This window comes from Peromyscus maniculatus, chromosome 5 (assembly GCF_049852395.1).
Source record: "Peromyscus maniculatus bairdii isolate BWxNUB_F1_BW_parent chromosome 5, HU_Pman_BW_mat_3.1, whole genome shotgun sequence".
Taxonomy (NCBI): Eukaryota; Metazoa; Chordata; class Mammalia; order Rodentia; family Cricetidae; genus Peromyscus; species Peromyscus maniculatus.
The window spans coordinates 125,906,047-125,927,968 of NC_134856.1; the positions used below are offsets into that span (position 1 = coordinate 125,906,047).

Genomic DNA, 21,922 nt, shown 5'->3' on the forward strand with positions numbered 1-21,922 from the left:
GAGGCCAAAACAACTGTCTCCCCCACCCCAATCCTGACTTTTATATCCATAGTATCTCAGTTTGCATTATTACCCCTATTCCAAGTTGCTCAGACTTCCTTCCTGTGCAGGTACTATAACTTGTTTTGCTTCTCCTCTTCTCTGTGCTCTAAGCAGACATGGCCATTACAAACTTTTAAACCAAGATATGCAGTGGTGGTGCTCGCCCCTGAATCCCAGAGCTTGGCAGAGACAGACAGTTTAAGGCCAAACTGGTCTACACAAGTGAGTTAGAGCCAGAGCTACATAGAGAGACCCTGTCTTGGAGGTGGGGTGGGGGAGGGAGCTGACATTCTAAGGGAGCCTCTGTGTGTGTGTCCCCACTCATGTGGAGGCTAGAGGCCATAGTCAGTTCCTGTTTAAACAAATGAACAAACAAACAAGATTCTGCCCTTGTCTGCTAATTTGTTTCTATTAGGCCAGTGATACACCACCTGGCCTTGAGGATGCAGGTGAGTATGGTAGCGATGAGGAGGGACTGCTGTGGTGAAAGTCTGTTTTATTCAGTGTATGCCATAACAAGATGCTGTAGCGGGTGGCTAGAGCAACAGCAGTGTTTTAAGTTCGGAGGCCTTGAATCTAGACTCTGCACTGGCAACTGTTCCTGTTAGGTGACCTCTTCATGGTGGGAAGCAAGCCTTTTCTTTCCTTCCTCTCTTTATGACCGGCACAGGCTTTTCCCTAAGTGTAGTCATTTTAACATTAGAGAATTACAACTTCAAAATAAGAAACAAAAACTCCCTTCCCCATTACTGGCTGGTAAGACACAAGGTTGGTGACAATTGGAATTCAATAGCAGATTGTGTTAATTTTCATGCCAGCACACATTGTGTTTTCTTTTGTGCTTATGTGACATTTTCCTGATAAGGTAGCAAGGTGTTTATTCATTGCAAAGTCATTGTTCTCATTTGGATGAAACCTCTCAGTTTAAGGAGAAACAGATTCACAGGCAAAGAGAACTTGTGTAGAAGGCAGGATGGCTGAGCACCCCTCCAGGGCATACAGTGTTTGATGTGGAAACATGTGGTGGGAACTTGGCTTGGTGTCAGATGTGACCCTAAAAGGAAAATTCTGTAGTTTTGAGATTATATGAGGAGAACTTTTGGGCATTTGAGGTGAGGAAATTCTGTCTATTCAGTGATTGTTTAGTAGCCATTTTTACTAGCACCTCCCCTCTGTTATCTTTGTTCAACCTGTGTATATAGGGCAAAAGCCCCTTGGGGTCACTAGACAGTTCCCTATTCAGACCTAGAGGTAGGTAGTTCACGAATAGGATCTGCTTCTCAGGGTTTGTTCTGGTAAAGTGATCTTGTTACTATAGGAAGGGCCTTGAAGTCTGATGATGTGTGTATTGCTGGTGCTTTCCCTACCGTCAGGATCACCACAGTCCACTCCTGTCAGCTTGCTGTGTTTGTGAACTCCCATCGCCCTCAAGTCTGAGCCACATTAAATGTTTCAAGTCCTATATATGGTGTGTCTTTAAAGGCAGCAGAGTGATTGCTAGATACACTTTTGGGAAATCACCCTGAAATCCATAAATCCCCTAATTTACAATTCCATTTCTTAATCTCTTCTGCTGCCAAATCTCACCTATCCTCCTGCTGTACTTTGTAGATTTTGTATCCTTTTATAGCTTCAGATTTAGCTTCATGCAAAGTTCATAAAAATATATAGCTGTTTTATTCAAGGAAGCTGAGAGGGTGAGGGGAACATGAGCAGCTGTTTTGTAAATTGCACCATTCTATCTGTGAGGATGGTCACCTGTGTCTGAGCATCCTTGAGGGGAAATCAGCCAAGTGAACCTTTTCCTTCCCCCTTTTCTACATGGTCTCCAGACACGTTTCTAGGATTGTGTCATTCCATGCTTTGGGTCTCACTGCTGATTTGACTCTTGGGAGAGATCTGAAGTTTTCTATGTAAGACCCAGTAATTTATTCTGTTGTTTCAAATAGTGACTCATACCTATTAATGAGTCTTTATAAAAAAGTTGCATCTTATTTGGGCTTCGTGGCATATGCCTGTTCTGAAATCCCATTACTTGGCAGGCTGGGTTTCGGGAAGGGAGGTGGTGGACTACTTGTTTAATACATGTAAGAAGATCCTGGATTCAGTTTCTTGCAATGTGGCCCTCCTGTTGCCAAAGACTCCTTCCATGGGATTACATCTTGCTACCTTCTTTAATATTGCTCAAGTCTCTGTATTCCCAGCCTTGTCTAGAAGACAGTTTATTGCATACAAACTCTCTAGACATGTTTAGGGCATGTGCCACACTAGTGGGCATAATCCTATGGTATCATGCTAGCCTCTGATGAGGGGGATTTACCCATATTGCATATGACCCTGGCTGTTACCCAGTGGGTTTACTCTAGATTCATGGTCTACACCATTTCTGTCCAGTGTTGGAAAAGACTGTCAGTTTGCTATTGTAAAGTTCCACAGTTTTAAAGATGAGCTGAAAGTCTCAGAGCTGTCACTTTCTGAGTCCCCCTCTGTGGAAAATAGCGACAAACTTTTAATTCTGTGCCTGAATTCTCATAAACAGATACTAAGAGCAAGGAAGCTCTTTCATTAGTTAAGGTTGAATCCTATGGGGGATGCTGTGCCATTATCCACTCTTTGTTTTTTTTTTTTTTTTTTTTTTTTTTTTTTTTTGGTTTTTCGAGACAGGGTTTCTCTGTGTAGCTTTGCGCCTTTCCTGGAGCTCACTTGGTAGACCAGGCTGGCCTCGAACTCACAGAGATCCGCCTGGCTCTGCCTCCCAAGTGCTGGGATTAAAGGCGTGCGTCACCACCGCCCGGCCATTATCCACTCTTAAAACATGGTTTGTTTATGATTTGATGACATCTCCTTGCCATGTGTCTGAAGGCCCTTTCTTTTAGACTCCTGCCAATGAAAATAGAAGCTATATTCCTTTTCATTTATTAAAAATTTTATACATTTTATTTTACTTAGAGTGTGTGAGTAGGGTGTGTACATGCTGTGGTGAACATGTGGAGGTCATGTTGGTTGTTGGTTCCCTGAGACTGAATTGAGGTCATGGGGCATGGTGGCAAGTACTCTTACACACAGGATTATCTTTTCAGTCTTATATTCCTTTTAACAAGCATAGACTAGAGAGCCTTCTCCTCAGGTGCTCATAGGTTTTGTTTTTCTTTCTTAAATAGGGAAAGTTTTAGGATGATTTTTTAAAATTTATTTTTATTTTATAATGTTCATTGGTGTTTTGTCTGCATTTATTTCTGTGTGAGGGTGTTAAAAGCCCTGGAACTGGAGTTAGAGACAATAGTGAGCTGACATGTAGGTGCTGGGAATTGAACCCTGGGTCCTCTGGAAGGAGCATCCTTGGTCTTAACACTGAGCTGTCTCTGCAGTCTCCAAGGGTGATTTTTAATCGGTGTCCCTGCCTTTGGGTAAGACTGGTTTACTTTTCATATCTGTGTTATGATAGGAGCAGGAGTGTGCTGTTGACTTATTGTTGCTTGTTACCATCTGTGACTTGATCCTCCCCCCTTTTTAAAATGCTCTTTTAAATAATTTCTTATTCTTATTTTATGTACATTGGTGTTTTGCCTGCATGTCTGTGAGGGTGTCAGACATTTTGTCTGAATGTATGTATGTTCATGTACAATGTGTGCCTGCTATCCTTGGAGGTCTGAAAATAACATCAGAACCCCTGTAAGTGCAATTACAGATAGTTGTGAGCTGCCACGTGGGTAATGGGGATTGAACCTGGGTCCTCTAGAAGAGCAGTTAGTGCTCTTAAACCACTGAACCATCCATCTCTCAGCCCCTTTGACTTGATCCTTAAGTTGTTCTGAGACAACTATATGTGAAGGCACCATTGTTCTGTGAGGTTTCTGTTTGCTTGAGCTGTCTCATGGAAAAACTTTTCTTTTCAGCACGCAGTTGCTCGCACTAGTCCCTGTGGAGGATGGAGGTTGGACTCCGGGGAGAGGTTACTGTCACCTGTTTCCCTGCGTTCTTTCCTCCTAACCCTTTGCTACACACTCAAAGTGGAGGTGCCCTTTTCAGCCTGTTAGTTACACACTGCAGTCCACAAATGTTCTGTTGGCCTTCGCCAGGTCTCCTTTTATGGAAGACTTCCAAGGGAACAGGTTAAGATTGCCATCAAGTGGCTGCTGTTGGTAGTGGAGAGCAGCATGCTCATCTAGTTTCTTACCCTCTGTGCAAGTCAGTGAAATTTAGGAGTGTTGCTCGAGGAGTAATCTGCTCTTATCTTGGCCTGCTTTGGGTTAAGAAGCCATCTTTATAATCCTATCTATGTGTCAAAGACAGATACAGGTGAAGCTGGCTGTGTTCAGGGCCCTGGAACTATGAGTACAGACCATTTAGAGGCAGAGTATAGAGAAGAGCTGCTCATCCACCCATTGCCAGCCCAGGGCACGAGGAATTGCAAGAGGATCAGTCTTCGAAAAGATTGTTCCAGCCCAGATTCAAAGAACACAAGGCAGAAAGCCCTATTTGTTTGTCCCCTGTTAATGGTTTTTCTACTTAAGAAAGTAAAAGCGGCATTCTGAGGATTCATTTGAAGTCTTTGGTACCTAGCAGAAAGTAAACACGCAGAGGGGGATTAGAATTGATGTTCTCCCCATACATAAAACAGTAGCTGCACCATGAAGCAGACCACTTGGAAATTACGTTAGACTAAGTATGCAACATTCCAATGGTCTGGATGTCAGCATCTTGAAATCAGGATCCCTTCTAAGATCAAGAACTGTAGTTTTGACCCAGCTATCTTTGGTTTCTCCTACCAGGCTATTCTGCATGGCATGGGTAAGAAAGAAGTGTCCCATGGATGGTGTACATAAGCAGGTGCTCCTACCACTGTGCACAGTTCCTTGCCCCTAAGATCTGTGAGCTGCCTGGGGTGGTAGTGGTTGAATATGGACTGACTTTGAATTGATCTTTACTGCATGAGAAAGGTGTCTGCTCATTTGGAGGGAGAAAGGAACTATGGAGAATGTCCAACTGATATATGAAACCATGGAAGGGAAAACCTTAGGTCCTATTTTGAACAGCTATTTAGAATTTAAAGAGGGTATTCTTCGTAGTCATTCACATTACAAATCTGTCAAGTCATATTAATAAGCCAGAATTCCTGGATTCTAGCCATCTCAAGCAATATTGAACACATCAAAATTTTGAATGTGTTGGAAGGAACATTGACATTGGATCTTAATTTTCATTCTACTAGTAACTGAGTATGGATTTAGGTATACTTTACCAGAAATAATCAGAATCAGAAGTGTCTTTTTTTTTTTTTTTTTTTTTTTGATATTTTTCTGGCTAAACATCACTAATCTGAAATCCAGAGTACTTCAAAAGCTGGGCCTTTTTGAGCTTTGTAAGGGTTTTTGGATTTTGTGGTTCTGGAGACATGGCTCAATGGTTAAGAACACCTGTTGTTGGAGATAAGATGATGCAGGCTTAGTTCCCAGCACCCACACGGCAGCTCACAACTGTCTGTAGTTTCACTTACAGGGATTCTCTTGTTATTTTCTGACCTCCAAGGGTACCAGGCACATATTGTACAAGAACATACATACAGACAAAATGTATGTACACACACACCCTGTACAGTGGCTTTATCTTGTTGGGTGGAGCAGAAAATGACTTTGGTATTTATAGCATATTACCTGTCTTCTACTCTTTGGTTCTACAATGTATTGTTGGACCAGGAGACTTTTGTATGTTTCTGTAGAATGTGGATGAATGCATGGGAGACCTTTCTGAAGTCTCTGAAGGAACCAAGCAGTATGGTATATCTATCTCCATAATCCTGTGGTCTGCAAAATGTGAGTGCCCATCTGCTTCAGTTCAAGTGGCACTTAATCTATGAGTGGTGGGTGAGTTCTAAGACCAGGAGTCAGGGGGTAGTAGCAAGTCAACTACAAAAGAGTGATTTTCATTAGGAATAGTTTTGGAAGCCATCTTGATGTGGCCTGAGAGTAAAGGAAGGTCTCAGAAATCACAATGAAGACCCAAAGAGCAGAAGATAGACACTGGACACTAGACACTATTTCTAAACACTAGAGATAGTCACAAAATGAATTTTTGTTTTCTCATTATTAGTATTAACTTCTAGGTCTGATATTATTGAACTGTGGCACTGACTTGTTGGCATCCATTTTACAAAAACATCCTATAATTGTGTGTAATTGTGCATGTGTGGTTTGAATATGTGCAAATAGGCACTCATGTATGAAGATTAGAGAACAGCTTTCTCATTGCACTATGAGTCTTGCATTGCAAGGGATTTTAATCCACTGAGATGCCTTGCCAGCCAGTTTCTAAAGTGTTTTATTAGTTTACAGTCACTGGCTGTGTATGAGAGAATCAAACTAAAAGAACTTTGATGATGCTTCTCACTAGCATCCCTTTCTTTAACAATTTTCCAGTGAAAAATTTTGTGTTCATTACTTGTTCAAAGGACATGCATCTCTTTTTCCTTCCAGTAGCACTCCCCTCCCCATGTTTCTGAGTGAATTTTGCTTACACTGTATTCATAGCATGTTCAGAGTATTCTCAAAAGATTGATCATCACCATCTTTAACTTGGTATGGCTTCTTATCTACCTTTTAAAATTCATTCAGTCCTTTTCAAATATGTTTAATACAGTAATTTAAAAGTCAATCTCCCTAGGCTGGAGAAATGGCTCAGCAGTTAAGAGCACTGGCTGGTATTTCAGAGGACCTGAGTTCAATTCCCAGCACCCACATGGTGACTCACAATCATCTATATAGTGAGGGTCTGGTGTCCTCTTCATACAGGCGTACATGCAGATAGAGCACTCACATACATAAAAGTAAATAAATGAATCTCACCCCCTACCTCATCCAAAATGTGTTTACTGGGATTGTTCCTAACCAGTCTTAATCAGGATACTTTGAGCACTGCTTTCTCTTGAAGGAACATCCTTCTGTCAGCCACACTTTGTTCTGCCTATGCACTGACAAAGGATAGTGGAGCAGCCAACTCACAGACTACTGTTGTGCGTGACTAAAGACTGTGTGTGTGGTGATTTTATAGCATCCTGCGCATTTCACATCTATGACGTAGGAATGGGGTTCTGCACCAGACACTTTACCTTGTATTTCTTCTTCTCTTCTGGAGAACGATGAAGGAGATTCTTTGAGAGAGTCATGTTTCCATAGGGAGGCTGTCTGTCACCACTTGCTTGCTCCTGTGTGGGTGCACATTCGCGGGAGAATGTATATGTGTCCCCATACTGTATATCACTGCGGAGCATTAACTGCCTTGGAATCTCCGCTATATTAGGCTATATCTAACTCATAACAGGTATGATATTGCCTGCTTCTGTCTCCTGAGTGCTGGGACCAAAAGCATGTCACCGTTACCTACATACATGTCTTTTGTTGTTGTTAGGGTCTGGTGTAGTCCATGTTGTTTGGAGCTAGCTCTGTAGTCAGAGATGATCTCTTCTCCCCTAAAAAGCTCTCTAAAAACTTTTGAATGATTTTATGCACGGAAGCTAATTAATAAGGCAGATGATGGTAAAGACCCTTTGGTCTGTCTTGCTGTCACTCTGCCTAGTAGGAGGAAACTAAAGGCAGAGTGTTTCTCTGTGACTACTCAGTCGGCAAGGACAGTAGGACTAGAACAGAACAGCCCACCCTGCTGTGCTTGTGATGTCAGCTCTGACCCATCTTGCTCTTAGTGATGTCTTTGCCAGACTAAAATTGTCCATGAGTGTTGTTTTCTCTGAGGTGTTTTTGTTTGTTTTTGCTCTAGTTAATTGTAGCACTGTTTTATTAGCATGAACGGGGCAGTTTTACTAAATTTGCCCACCTACATGGGTCACTCTTCTAAGTTATTACAGTTAGTGGTTCATTTTGTAATTGTATGGTGTGGACTGATGTTAACAGGGCAACTGCACGCATTACACAGTGCAGCCCCAGTTGGAAGGCTTCCAAGCCAGATCTCTGTGTTATACTCAGTTCTGCTTAGTATAGAGCCAGTGTATGAAATTTCAGTTATATAAAAACTTCCACAAGTAATACTTACAATACAATCGCCAGAGTACCCGCATTTTAATAATAATAATAATAATAATAATAATAATAATAATAATAATAATAATAATAGTTTTAAAAGCCAAGTAGTAGCACAGTGGATAATGTCCCCCCACTCCTTTAAAAAAAATTCATGCAATGAAATTTGGCCACAGAACCAGCAGACACATTACGGTATAGGCATCCCTTGACTAATTGTTGTGGGATTTGGGTAGATACCAAAGATCATGGAAGCGCCATTTCTTTGGTGGAATTGTATAGTCAGGCTATACAATTGTGCTTGTAATCTCTGTTGCTTGAGAGGCAAAGCAGAAGAATTGTCAGTTCAGTCCAGTCTGGGCAATAGAGTGAGGTCCGACATGAATACAAATAGCCTGTGCAGATCCTTCTGTTTACCTTAGAGCATTTTTAGATTAATTTGTCTCTAACACAGAGCAGAGAGTCTGGAAATAGCCATGCTGTCTTGTTGTTTAGGAAATGAGCACTATAACAGACAGGTTCTTTTTTTTTTTTTTTTTTTTTTAAGATTTATTGTTTTATTTTTGTGTATGGGTGATTTGCCTTTGTGTATGTCTGTGTACCATGTATGTGCAGTGCCTGAGGAAGCCGAAAGAGGGTGTGGGATTCCAGTGTGAGTTGACTTTTGGGTCTTGGTAATTGATCCTGGATCCTCTGAAAGAGCACCCCAGTCTTGAGTCATTTCTTAAATCCAGCTGTAAAATATTGTCCTCAATTCTTTTTTCTTTTTTAAAATCTGTGATTGTTTGAATTCCACAGATATGGATGGAGTGTATGGCTGTGGATTGGTAGTCTTTCATAGCTCCATACAGTCTGGTCATGAAAAGCCCACATTTCTTTTCTGACAAATTTGAGGTTCCACAGCCTTGTAATCTGTCAGTTAACTCATGGCAGCCTATACTGTCTCCTTTTTTTTGTATGGACTTCTTGCATTGTTGGGAATAATTACACAGTGTACAATAATTGTACATTGTTGGGAATAATTATTTTACAATAATGTAAAATTAACAAAAATGTTAACATGCCATGTGTCTGTTCAGCTTCGGGTTGTGAATGAACCTTTCTTTGATGTACTACAACTCTCAAGGCTTGCCTTTTTTTCTGTTTTACAGTTGGCTCTCAATATGGGCTGAGTGATTGTGCTTGTTTGCCCTTTTAAGAGCAATATTTAAATTATATGGCCCAAGGTAACCTGGAGCTTAGGGTAGCCTACGCTTGTCATGAACTTGTGGTTCTCCTGCCTTAGCCTTCTCAATTCTAAGCCACTACAGACAGCTTAGCTTACCTTTCGGGTTGGTTATTTATTTGAATTACAAAAGGTCTTAGCCTTCTGAAGCAACAACAGGTCTTTAAATAGTACAGTTTTAGCTTACTCAAAATGGAGTAAGACGTAAAATGTCTGTCTCTTAGAAGACAAGACATCGTATGAGTTGGAATTTGCTCTGGTTATTTATTTTTTTAAGAAGCTAAATGCACCTAGAGAATTTGTTGGAGTTTTCCCAACATGATAGTAACGGAATGGTAGAGATTATTGATTATGGAAGAGGCAAAAGGTGTTCTCAAGTGTCCTGAGGTTTAGGCAATAGTTGGGTGAAGGCAGCCATGTTACCTGCATGGCTGCATAGAATTGCTTTGGTATGAGATCCTTCCAGAAATTACAACCTCTTAAGAAGTAGCATTTTGAGCTCAGTGCTTTGTTTTCTGGTGTCTTCATGTCAACGTTTAGAAACTATTATGACAGCATACTGGTGTACATGTAGTGTCTGACACCTGCTTGGGGAACCGATTTTGTATTCATTCCACTTGTAACTTTGAACATTTTTGTGTCTAAGGATTTCTACTAATTCTCCTAGATATGTATCCAGGAGAAACTAACGGTTTTCTGGGAGAGCAACAATGGAATTGCTCTGGTATATAGGAACACACTAAAAATGATTTTAAGTGCCTCTGAACAAGGAAGTCAAGATAAGCAGAGGGATAACTGCTGTTCCGTATCATAAGTCGTTTTATAAGTGGAGAGAAAGGCAAGTTTAAGATTGGAACTTACCTCTAACAGTAGAATATCAAACTCAAGACAATAGATAGTGGGCCAGCATTTCATCGACTGGTGTGCCAACTCTCATTTGTGCCTCAGAGCCACTGAAAGGCCTGAGTGGAAGTGGGATTAACTTGTAACAGGAGATAGATGACAAATATAAACACTTGGTTTCTTTCAGTTTGGCCTTCTCAGAGTGGGGGTGGGAGAATGTTAAGGGAAACTAGAATTTGTATATGATTCTCTCCAGCTGTATATGTTACAGATACCCTTTCTCAACCTCATTTCCCCATAATTGGTATTTATCAAAATATCTGCCTATCTTTTTTCCTCTCCCTGCTCTGGGTGCTCTTCATCCTAGATTAATCCTGAAAATGGGAAAAAAGATACCCATCTCCCAAATGTCCTCAGTTGACTGTGTGTGATTTATGCTGCAGAGGGGACATATGCTAATCACTTGCACAGCATTGCAAGAGCGGTTTGCATAGGAAAAAGTTTTGTGGGTCTCTGTTGGGAAAGGTTGTAGAGAATCCCCTCTGTTTCTAGAAGCTGTACTTGTATTTTAATATAACTTGTCCCCTAATGCTACAGAACTCTTGAATGACCTTCTCTCTGAGGAGACATAATGACTTGGAGTATGGTTGCAAACCAGCCTAGCCTAAGCCACAGTTTTTCATCTATAAAATAGAGATATGCACCAGGCCATCTATCTATAAGGTCCTATTTCTAATTGACATTTCAAAGTGGTGGGTATCACACAGACTTATAGAAAGATTGTTGCCTTCATCCTCAGGAGATGCTGCGTTTAAGTATGTCTGTCATGATGACCTATGAAATGACCATGATAACTAACTGGTCGGCAGATGATGTCAGGAAAAAGCTAGTATCTGCCTTTAGCATTTGCAAGGTTTCAATTAAGTTAGAGCTTGTGTTTTAAGAGCCAGGAAAGATTAAACAAGAGTCAAAGTATTAGGATGGGGTTTCCCAGTGCCCTGGTATAAATCTTATAGGAGAACTTTCAATGCCCCATGGAGCCAGCCCATGGATGGGCTCAGCCACCATCTTTAGTTTCCCTGTAAGAGCATAAAGAGAAAAAAGCATGTGGGTAGTGTAAAGCATGTGTTTTGCACATCATCGTTGCCAGATGAAGTTCAAAAGCTTCAAAGAAATTGACTTTGAAAAATCAAAAAAGAGACATGCACTCGAGTTATTGGAGGCCAGTTGGATGCATGCCTTTTTCACCCTCAGCAGCTGCCAGGCTACAGAGCCTGTTTTGTGAAAGATCCTCAAGAAACAATGAGGGAAAACAGCTTCAGCCTGATTAGATTAGATCAATTTATGTGCCATGGGGAGGTGCCTAGCATGGCTGGGGGAGGGGTGTCCTGTGCTGGTGGTGGCTCATGCCTGCCCACTCGGTCACTTCATGAGTAATGAAGCTCCCATGGTGGCTGGAATTGCAGGAAGGGGAGGGAGGGGCTGAAGGAGGAGCGTGTGAAGAGAGATTTCTGCAGTCTGTCTGGAGAGCTGCCCAGGTTTCCCAGCCAAAAAAACAAATAAAAATAAATAAAAGGCAAGTGCTGAATGACACAGATTATGATATTAAAAAGGGATACCATTGAATCGCCGCCCTTGTTCCCCGCTGTTGTTGGAGATGGGTGTGTGCAGGAGGGAGGGGGTGTTTAGTGCACGGTACAGCAGGCCATCTCTTGAACACAAAAGTCTGTACAATTAAATTGTGACTGTCCCTTGCCAACATATCCCCTCCCCCTAAGTGCCAGAAATTCTGTAATTTTGATTTGCCTGCATTGCAGGTCCAGGGAAATGGCAGGATGGAAAGCTATTTTCTTTTGCCTTTTCTCATTTTAATTTATAAAGATGGTAAAAACCAGGGAGGGGAAAAGCCAGCCAGATGCCCCCTCCTCTTCAATGTTCGATTCTCTTCCAGGCACATAAATAATGTTCTCTCCCGACTGTCTCCCCTCCCCCTTGGCCCCGCTGCTGTTCGGCTGTCCTATTGCCGTGCGGAATCTGCACTGCCGCTTGCTTATTACGTACAGGGGAGGATTGTTGACAAGTGCTCGGGAGCCTGCCTCACTGCGCTCTTCCTTCCTCCCTCCCTCCCTTCCTCTGTCCTTCTTCCTCTGTCTCTGCAATGATCCGGCTCTGAGGATGGCTGCTCCACGGGTCTGTCAGGTGCAGTTTTTGGTGGCTTATCTTGAGGAACCTGGGATAGAAGGTCTGTTCCTATAAATAAAAGAAAAAACAAATAGCTTGTGATTTGTTTCAGTCTGATTTGGCTTTTGTTGGAGAAATAGGCCTTTGTGGGTTTTCCTGTTGGGGGTCCTGATTCTATCTATAATGGGTGGCAAGGGACACACACACACACACACACACACACACACACACACACACACACACACACACACACACACTATGTAAAATGTGTTTGGATTTGCTTAATATTCTTTTAGATTTTATATCTTCCCTAAGGGCAATGGTGGCTCCTACTAGAGCCTAAAGATACCGTGGAAATTTACAAGAGAGAATTAATGCCGTTTTTAACGCATTAAGCTCTCTTGACCATTTTGACCAAATCTGCAGTTTAACCAGGCTTGTATGAATTTAGGCATTTCTCTGGGGACTGACCAGCCATTCAGCAAAAGCTGATCTCTTTATTAACATTAATTTACCAACACATATGATCATTTGCCATCATTTAAAAATAGATGATTGATTAAAGTTAAGTCATTTCATTCCCACCCTACATTGAGTTTCTTTTATAAATATGTTTGGTTTCATTTCCCTTGTTCCATTCTTTTTATGTTATTCTTTCCTTAAAATATGGAGGAAACTGAGGCATGTAAATAAGGGCCACATGTGTAAGTGATTGTGGTTATTTTTCCTTATATTTGGTTCTGTATTTGTTCCTTTATTTCCTTGTATTTTGTAGCATTCCATATTTGCATTAGAGTGTATAAAGTCAGATGAATATTGGATCCCATCAGCTGGGGGCAGATTGTGGCCACATTCCTACAGTCTTGCTTTTTATTATAGTTCAGCTTTTTATTTCAGTATTAGAAAGATTGTTGTTGGGAAGCAGTAGGCCTATCATCTGGTATGGTTGTTTGGACTCTCAATATAGTCATCTGAAAAGTGGGTAGGCAATTGATTTGTTTATGTGCAATTGAGATAATGAGCTTGGAGGAAATCTCTCTCATATGCTACAAACAAAACATAACTTGGAACCTTTATGTGTCTAAGTGTAGCCAAGGTTTTGATAAATTGTGTGGGTTATGTGCAGCTTTGGCTATGTATAAGCAAGGATAAGTGCACAAACTCATTAAGTTTATGACATTCATTGATGTACTATAACCCAGATTTTTCACTTCCTTTGGAGAACTGCTTCATTTTGGTACTTCATTTGAGGGGCAAATTCAGTGATAGGAAGCTTTGAAGATCAAACATGTGCAAACATTGTACTTTCTTATAGAAAATCTTTAGCTATCTGTATGGAACACCAAGTTTTGCCATGCCTCAATAGAAGACTTTGTAAACACTGTTATCATTGATGCATTTTAAAACAAAAGTTTTTTTTTTTTTTTTTTAAAGGCTCTTGTGCTTATCTGTTCCATTGTCCTGCAGCTCGTTTCCCACAGCAGCCTTCTAAAGGCCAGTATTGCCTGTTATGTGCTTTTTCTTACATGGAAGGTAGCTTTTGAGTTTAGATGGGTAGTGCTGGGCCTTAAATCTGGGAAACCATTTTCAGTAACTGGAGATCCAAGGATCTGCGCTATGGCTGAATAGGTTGCCTGGTAGGTGGTTGACCTTTTTGTCAGTGTGAAATGTAAACAGATGTTGGAATGGTGGATGGATTTGGAAGTTAGAGCCTGAGATAGCAGAGTAATGATTACATATAAACACTGAAGGTGTTTGAGGCAAGTCCTGAAGTCAACTTGTTCTAATTGCTATAGAACTCATGATTAGCATGAATGAGTGAAACTGAGAAATAATTAATACATTGTGAGCTTGAGCTTTGAGCCCAAGAAATGAGGTTAATGCCAAAACAAGTGCTCTGATCACTTCTGGGCTGATTCAGAGTATTTTTCTGAAAACTAGAAATTAAAAAAAAAAATGTATATAAAGTTCATCTTCATCTATCAGCTTTGTTTTGTTGATACTTGTTGTTGGAGCCTTCTTTCCTCTTGTGACTGTTGGTTAAGATGCTTGAAAAGGGGTATCTTTTGTCTTTGGGTGATGTGGCTCTCTTTCACACAGGGATTAAGTCATCCAGACTATTGGTGAACCTGCTACAGTGTATTGAGATGGCCACTAGGCCTTTTCTTACATTGCTCAAAGTGAGGAAAGGCCCCGGGTGTCCTGGGGCCCTGGCTGCCTTGTTTGATCAGAAACAGTTCTCTACCTGTAGTCCAATTTTTCGCTGTCACCTTGTTGGGCCATAGCATATCAAATTATGCGCCTTGCAAAGGGGGTTTAGATTTCTGAAGATTATGTTTGTGGGAACTGAGATTGGTGGGAAAAGGTAAGGTCTCTTGTAAATTGTTGATATATAAAATCAGTATTAATTATCTATATTTTTTTATATAAAAAAATTAAAAATTGTGACAGAAATGAGCAAAATCCAGTGTTACCCCTCTGTAGTTTGAATTTATTTTGAGGTTCCATAGGGGCTGGGATTTTGATTACTTTTTTTTTTTTAAAAACTAAAATGGGAAATCTGAGACAAAGGGGAGTCTCAGTTGGCTGAGGGGTTGTTCTCGTGAGAGAGAAGGATAATTATTTCCTATAATCCGAGGTATGAAGCCATTTTCATTTGCGCCTCGTTGACCATAAGTGTCATTTAGATCCTGCCTTATGACTGTCATTTGTTCTCAGCCACATCAGTATGGATCCTGGTATAAGCATGTCAATGGACAAGCCAGGGCTGGGCTTCTCAGACTCTGCCCTGCTCACCCCTACCCTCCTTGTTTTGTTGGATGTTCACTGCTGACCTGCATGTGTCCAGTTGAGGGTTAATATCCACATTCACATGTGAAGCTGGCCCGGCATCAGAATGCCTGTACTGTTTGAAAAGCAGACAATCCAATGTTTCATTCAAAGTCTGAGGGAACCAAGGCTCTGTTTTTTCACTAGTAATGGCGGCAAACCATGCATTCTGATTACCTCAGAGAGGGTCCCTGCCTTAACCAAGGAGGCTACTTATTATGATCTTCCTCCCAACTGAAAGTGAACACATATGTATGGGCACATACAGAATGATAAATTGCTGTTGAAAAAGAAAGCTCTTTGGATGCTTGACTGTTTAATATGTAATATGATACCTTGTGTCACAGTAACAGGGTGGCAGACGGCATTGGCTCTGTAACACAGAATTACCTTTTGTGCATACTTTAGTACAACAAAGCTAAAAACATTGGCTCTCCCTAATATGCTAATAAGTTTGGTGTGCTCCAGATGTTTGAGAAACATTGGCATAGCTTCAAAGCCCTTCTGTTTTCATTTCTTTTTAACCCTTTTGGCATGTCTTTGTGGGATAGAGTTTTCCTTTGGTTTTGTATTCTGCCATGCCTTCTTTGTGTCTAAAACATAAAATCATAGGCTCTACATTTTTTCAAGGTGTTAAAAAAGAAATATCTTGTGTTTATATGTATATGTTTTGTAATCTCGAGTTATCATTGATTGCTTAAAAATTCTTTAGTTGAAGGAGGCTTTGCCTAAGTTGTGTTTCACTTTGCCTACACGTTTTTATGTGAAGGCAACATGGAAAAAGGCTCACCATGCACACAGTATCTCCAGTTTCCAACATGAATTCATTTTGCTGTTCCAGACCCTTGTGTGGTGCTGGGAGCTTTTTCATTTGTTGCTAATTTGGGAGATGAGATGAATAGCTACTGAGCTTTCAGAGTCCCTGGTAGCAGCTTGCTGTTGTATTTAATTTCTTGGAGGGGTTATCTGGGTTCTGTAGTGGTGGACAAGTAATGTCCAGGCTGTATCACGTTGCTTCTGTCAGCTTATGGTGTCTAGTTGAGGTGGCAGGCCCAGCCCCCAAGCTGTCTTTATGCCAGTGATTCTGAATTTTCAGCTCATATTTATTGCTTTTGTGAAAGACAATAGACTGGTTTAATTTAAGTTCAACCTACTGAATATTAATGGCTGAGAACAAATGCACAGAGGCTGGCTGGATCTTAGTTAGGGCCGTTGAGTTTTCCCTCTCTGTTTAACCGCCTGTCTCCAACATATGTTTGTGTTAGCAGTAAAATGGTGGTGGTGGTGGTTTAGAAAAGATTAAAAATGGGGTGTGTGTATGGGAGGGGATGCTGTTGCATTATTTATTCTCGACTAAAAATAATAATTGATAACATTGACAGGACTGTGTTAGGCACTCAGAAGAAAAGGTAACGCACATTAGCCCCTCTAATGGTGCCATGATGGCCATTCTGCCCTTTGGCATCATAGTTTATTTTGCTGATCCAGCTCTCCTAGATCAGACAGGCTCTCTGATTTATTCTAAAACATTAGGAATTAAATGCAGTAGTTGGAGATGTGAAAAAGAGAATGGAGTGAATGAGGAGTGCTTTATCCAAGCATATAGAAAACTATAAGTACGTGTAATTTTCTGAATAATTTTTATACAAGATGGGAGTACTCAAATTCAAAACATGATCATGTACAGAATAAAGTCAGTTCTCCTTCATAAAAGGTCTGATTCAAACACTAACTATGCTGCTCTCTAGTCCTGCTTGTGGGACTTGGAATGGGAAAAACTTGAAGTGCCCTATGGTGCTAGTTTGAGAATGCCAGTGGATAATGGAGCACCTCTTTCTACTCCCTTTAATGGCTCAGTCTTGTCTTAGAATCAGAGCAGCTTCATTCTCTCTTGCCTCACACTGAGTGCATAAGATCTGCTAAAAGTCCAAAGTACATCGCATACAATTTCCTCATGTAGCCCCTAGTATTTGTGCTTAATAGCTATTGTGGGGAGGGGTCCTTTAAAGACTTTTAGGTGTGTACATTCACCTCACCACCACCGTTTCCTACTCTAATTGGGGGCTTGGTTGTTTTTTTTTGCTTTATTTTGTTTATATCTATCCTTGCACCTTATCTATCTATCTATCTATCTATCTATCTATCTATCTATCTATCTATCTATCTATCAATCATCAGCTTGATACAGTATAAATTCTTATCCTAATAGTGAAATGTTTCACTGAGGCTTGCTCAGTAATTGAGTAAAACCAAAACTTATTATAAGCCACAGTTGTCCTAGGGTCCCCCCTGCTATATAGCCTCACTGGTTCTGTGGGTTGCAATCTGATTGTTCTTTGCTTTATATCTAGTATCCACTTATGAGTGAGTACATACCATGTTTGTCTTTCTGGGTATGGGTTACCTCACTCAGGATGATATTTTCTAGTTCCATGCAAATTTCATGCTGCCATTGTTTTTCTCTGCTGAGTAGTACTCCTGTGTATATGTACCACATTTTCTTAATCCATTCTAAGGTTGACGTGCATCTAGGTTGTTTCCAGGTTCTGGCTATTACAAATAGTGCTGCTATGAACATAGTTGAGCATGTATCTTTGCAGTATGATTGATCATTCCTTGGGTATATGTTCAAGAGTGGTATGGCTGAGTTTCTCTTGATAGAACTACTGAAAAAAAGGTAGATAGAATTTGTTGGGTATTTTTGAAATATTGCCTGTGGTCATAGTCAGTTGCCTGGGTTCTTATATAGGTTTACCCTAGCTTATTTATGGCTCAGGAACAATAGGTCTTCCATTAACTGACAGTAGACATGGACTTCAACTAGCTTTGCATCATCTGGGAGGGAGAACTAGTTGTGTAGAACGGGACATGTGAATCTGGGGCAAGTTCAAATTGAAGAGTCTGCTCTTCTTCCTGTGTCTGCCTTGAATTCCTGGAAGACGGGAGTAAAGCTGCAATCTAATAGCTTCACATTCTCACCTGAGTCTGAAGTGGCAAACTTCAGAGGGCAGAAGACCGTTTCTTACCCATCCTCACCCAGCAGCACTTTTCTTGGTTTAAAGTAGTCTCCTATTCCATCTTTTTGTGTTGGTAGGTAATTTCATTCTTTCCTGTTCTCCTTGCCGGGCTGCACTGACTTGACTTCTCTGCCTGTTCCCTGGATGTGTAGTTTCTTCATGTGTAGTGCTAAATAAACGTAGGAACATGTGTGTTATGTTTGGTCCCTGTGAACACAGTAGAAAACTTAATCTTCTTCCTTTCACTTTTTCCTGATAAAATTAGCCACATACACTTATGTACTACATTTTTGAAGGGAGGGGCCTCAAATTTTATTCTTCAGTCTCTCTCTCTTACAAAGGAATTGAAGTGGACTCCGGCCCCAGTCACATTTCTAATGGCTTTTGAAGTATAGTATGGCTTTTGAAGTATAGTTTGTATAGCCCCAATGATTGAGTATCCTACCCATTTCTCTACCAGCTAAACTAATGGCTGCATTAGGATTTCTAGTTTGACTCTAAGATGTGGTTATGAGGTAATGGTATTTCTACATGGGACTGGTATTGATTGGTTTTAACGGCAGTTCCAAAAGTGATTTTATTATATTTTGTAAGCATTTACTAATTGGTACTTATTTAAAAAACAGCTAGTTGGATTTCATGATAATTGTCATTTCTTTTAACTTTTCCACCCTTTAGGCACAAGAGATGATTAAAAAATGTACTTTATTTAGTCAGGTTTTTTATCCTAGCATTTAAGAGGCTGAGGTAGGAGGATCAGGCATTCAGGTCAGACTGGGCTGCATATTGACACCCTGTCTATGTACCAACACCATCTCCCGTGTCTCTTCTTCTCCCCCACACCTACATTGGATTTCCTTCTCTTACTTGTTTCCTGTTAGGTAGGTCTTTGACTCCCTTATAGAATGAAGCTTAATTCTTCTTTACCCTTCCTAAGGGTTTGTATGTGCTTGTCAGTGTTGTTCTGTTCCTGTCAGCTGTTACACAGGTGGACTGGAAAAATGCGGCTCCTAATACTGTACTGAAGTGTTTGTCCTTTTCTCACCTGTAGGGCTCCTTGGTAATGACCAGTCTAAGGCGTTAGGACCAGCGTCAGAGCAGTCAGAGAATGAGAAGGACGATGCATCCCAAGTGTCCTCTACTAGCAACGATGTTAGTTCTTCAGATTTTGAAGAAGGGCCGTCGAGGAAAAGGTTAGTACCCAAGGCTAAAAGTATTAGTGAATTCATCATGAAACAGGCATTGCAAATTTGGTTGCTAATGTTTGCCACATGGGAACAAGTGTAAGTCTACTCACAATCTCCTGATTTTCACAGAGGAGTCAGAACTGAGACTTTCTAAATAGGAGTAGTAATAATCAAAGATGTTATGGCCTGCCATAACAATTGACCAGAGTCAACCATTTTGATGCCTAAATAGTCATGTTTCTTCTTATAGATGTTCTGAAATATATGTTAGATTTGGTTTTGCCATTTGTGACGAGAGACCCCCCCTGCCCCCTAAATATTATCAACTTAATGTGGTATTATTGAAAGGTATTGTTCTTGTCATACGAAACTAGAATTTACTGTGTATACTCTTAATATGTTTACTTTTAACCAAACTGTAGAATCAGTTCTTCACACATAACACTGTCATTTCTAAATGATTGACCTACATTACTTAATATAGTTCAATAAGGAGTAAAGCAGTTTCAAGATTTGTGGCAATGACACTACATAACAGTTCTATCTGGGTCTTGAAAAATCTCCTTGCTGGTATTCACCCTGTTTCATGTCTTACTGTCCCCCCTTTCAGATTTACTCTTCAGTTTGTTTGCAGTTTGCATTTGATAGTTTACTGTATTGTTATGACTAGATTATTCAAAGGAAAGATTCCCTTGGTTTGAGCTTCCTGGCTGATCTCATCTGACAGTATAGTTACCCTTTGGAATCCACTTAGATGTCTATCTCCAACCGAGCACACTGAAAAGTAAGGGAAGGAAATTAGCCACGTGTTTATATTATACTTGATAGTTGTTTTTTTGAAAGTTGGGATGCATAGCTCAGATTCTTAGTTTGCTTTTCCTGGTGTCTAACAGCATATGGTCTCTTGACTTTGACTGTCATTGCCTCTCACTTCTCACCACTGTCTTAATTCGTCTATTTGATTTTTTAATGTAGTGAGCAAGAGCATGAGAGGAATCAATCAGTACACAGACTCAGTGAGTGTTTCAATGATGAGCCTGTTACTGTATTCCATAAGGGTCCTCTTTCTCCATTTGTAAAGGGAACCAGCCCTAGATTTGAAGGCTGGAGGGGGGTGGGGAAGAGAAAAAGCAGTCTCTTGAGTAAATACATTGTAATGTGTGACATTATCTGTTCCTTCTAGCCTGGGTGGTGCCTATGTCTCTGGCCTCAGCCTTCGGCCTCCTATTTGAGTCTCTGCTTAGATAAGCCAACATGCACTACTGCAAGTGTGACTGACCAAACCCAGTGTCAGGAGGTCTCAATCCCTGGATGACAGTGCTACTGACTTTTTATACATTGTGTGGTTGGGCAGCTGAGGGAAAAGTAGTCATTTAATCTGAATTTATAGGACAATAGAACAAGGAAACACCTTGTTATGCTAAAATTTAACCACCACTAACTATCTTTTCTGTTGTTGTGTCAAATATCTTTCTTACTAAATTTAAGCATTTATTGTAGGGTGCTAGAGAGATGGCTCAGTAGTAAAAAGCACTTGTTGTTCTTACAGAGGACCTGGGTTCCATTCCCAGCACCGATATGGTAGCTCACAACCACCTGTAAGTCCAGTTCTAGGGGATCTGATTTGTATTTGGTAACTTTCATACATTCAGGAGAAATAGTCATACATGTAAAATTAAAAAAAAAAAAATTTTTTTTTTTTTTAAATTAAAGCAAAAGATTTCATTGGAGCTAAAGGAAATACGAGGGGAAAAGTAGCATTCATTGCAGTATCTTTGAGCTAACAGTCAAACTGTACTAGTAAAACTTAGCTATGTGTGTGGCTTATGGTTGGACAGGTGATGGTGAGTTTTCATAACTATTTTTTTATTTTCACAATTTTTATTAATGTATGCACATGTGTTGCTATGTTGGTATCTGTACATGGGTGGAGGTGTGTAGCATGAATCTTAAAAGTTCTTATTAATAAACTCAAACCCGAGGCCAGTTATTGGGGTCAATGCTGGTAGATCAGAGAGACAGAACAAGCCACAGCTACCTTACTTCGCCAGATCCTCAGCTGGTCTTGTCTCCTCAGACTGGAGGCCTCTGTGTCCTCATCCAGAATGGGTCTCAGCTGAACTGCTGCTCAAAACCTAAAAGCTTAACCAGCCAAATGCTTCTAGTTTCTGGTCCTCAAACCTTATATACCTTTCTGCTTTCTACCACCACTCCCTGGGATTAAAGGCTTGCTTTCTGGGATTAAAAGCGTGATGAGTCACCATGCCTGTCTGTATCCTTGAACACATGGATTTCTGCTTCTGGAATGCTAGGATAAAAGGCGTGTGCTATCACTGCCTATCCTTTATGTTTAATATTGTGGCTGCTCTGTCTCTGACCCCAGATAAGTTTATTAGCATGCACAATATTTGGGGGGAACACAATACCACAGTGGTGCCTGCAGAAGCCAGAGTTGTTGGGTCCTTCTGGAGCTCAAGGCTGTCTGATGTTGGTCTTGTGAATCAAATTCGTGTCCTCCTGAAGAGTAGTAAATACTCTTGAAGAGTAGTACATATTCTTAACTGTTCA

At 40.6% G+C, this 21,922-nt stretch overlaps 1 protein-coding gene across 14 annotated transcripts in view; it reads left to right on the forward strand.

The window, feature by feature from the left end:
* Jarid2 (jumonji and AT-rich interaction domain containing 2) overlaps positions 1-21,922 on the forward strand; it is a 193,096-nt gene that overhangs the window by 101,530 nt on the left and 69,644 nt on the right. For 11 of the 14 annotated variants that reach the window (XM_076573248.1, XM_076573251.1, XM_076573244.1 and 8 more), the window contains one exon: positions 19,219-19,360. The exons of 1 other annotated variant lie outside the window; for it this stretch is intronic. Coding sequence is in view for 8 of the 13 variants with exons in the window: in XM_076573244.1 (XP_076429359.1) it covers positions 19,219-19,360 (142 nt within the window). In the remaining 5 variants the exon portion in view is untranslated. Of the gene's footprint in view, positions 1-12,111; positions 12,383-19,218; positions 19,361-21,922 lie in introns of those variants that run through there. 2 more of the 14 variants (XM_015991108.3, XM_076573243.1) reach the window with 2 other exon arrangements.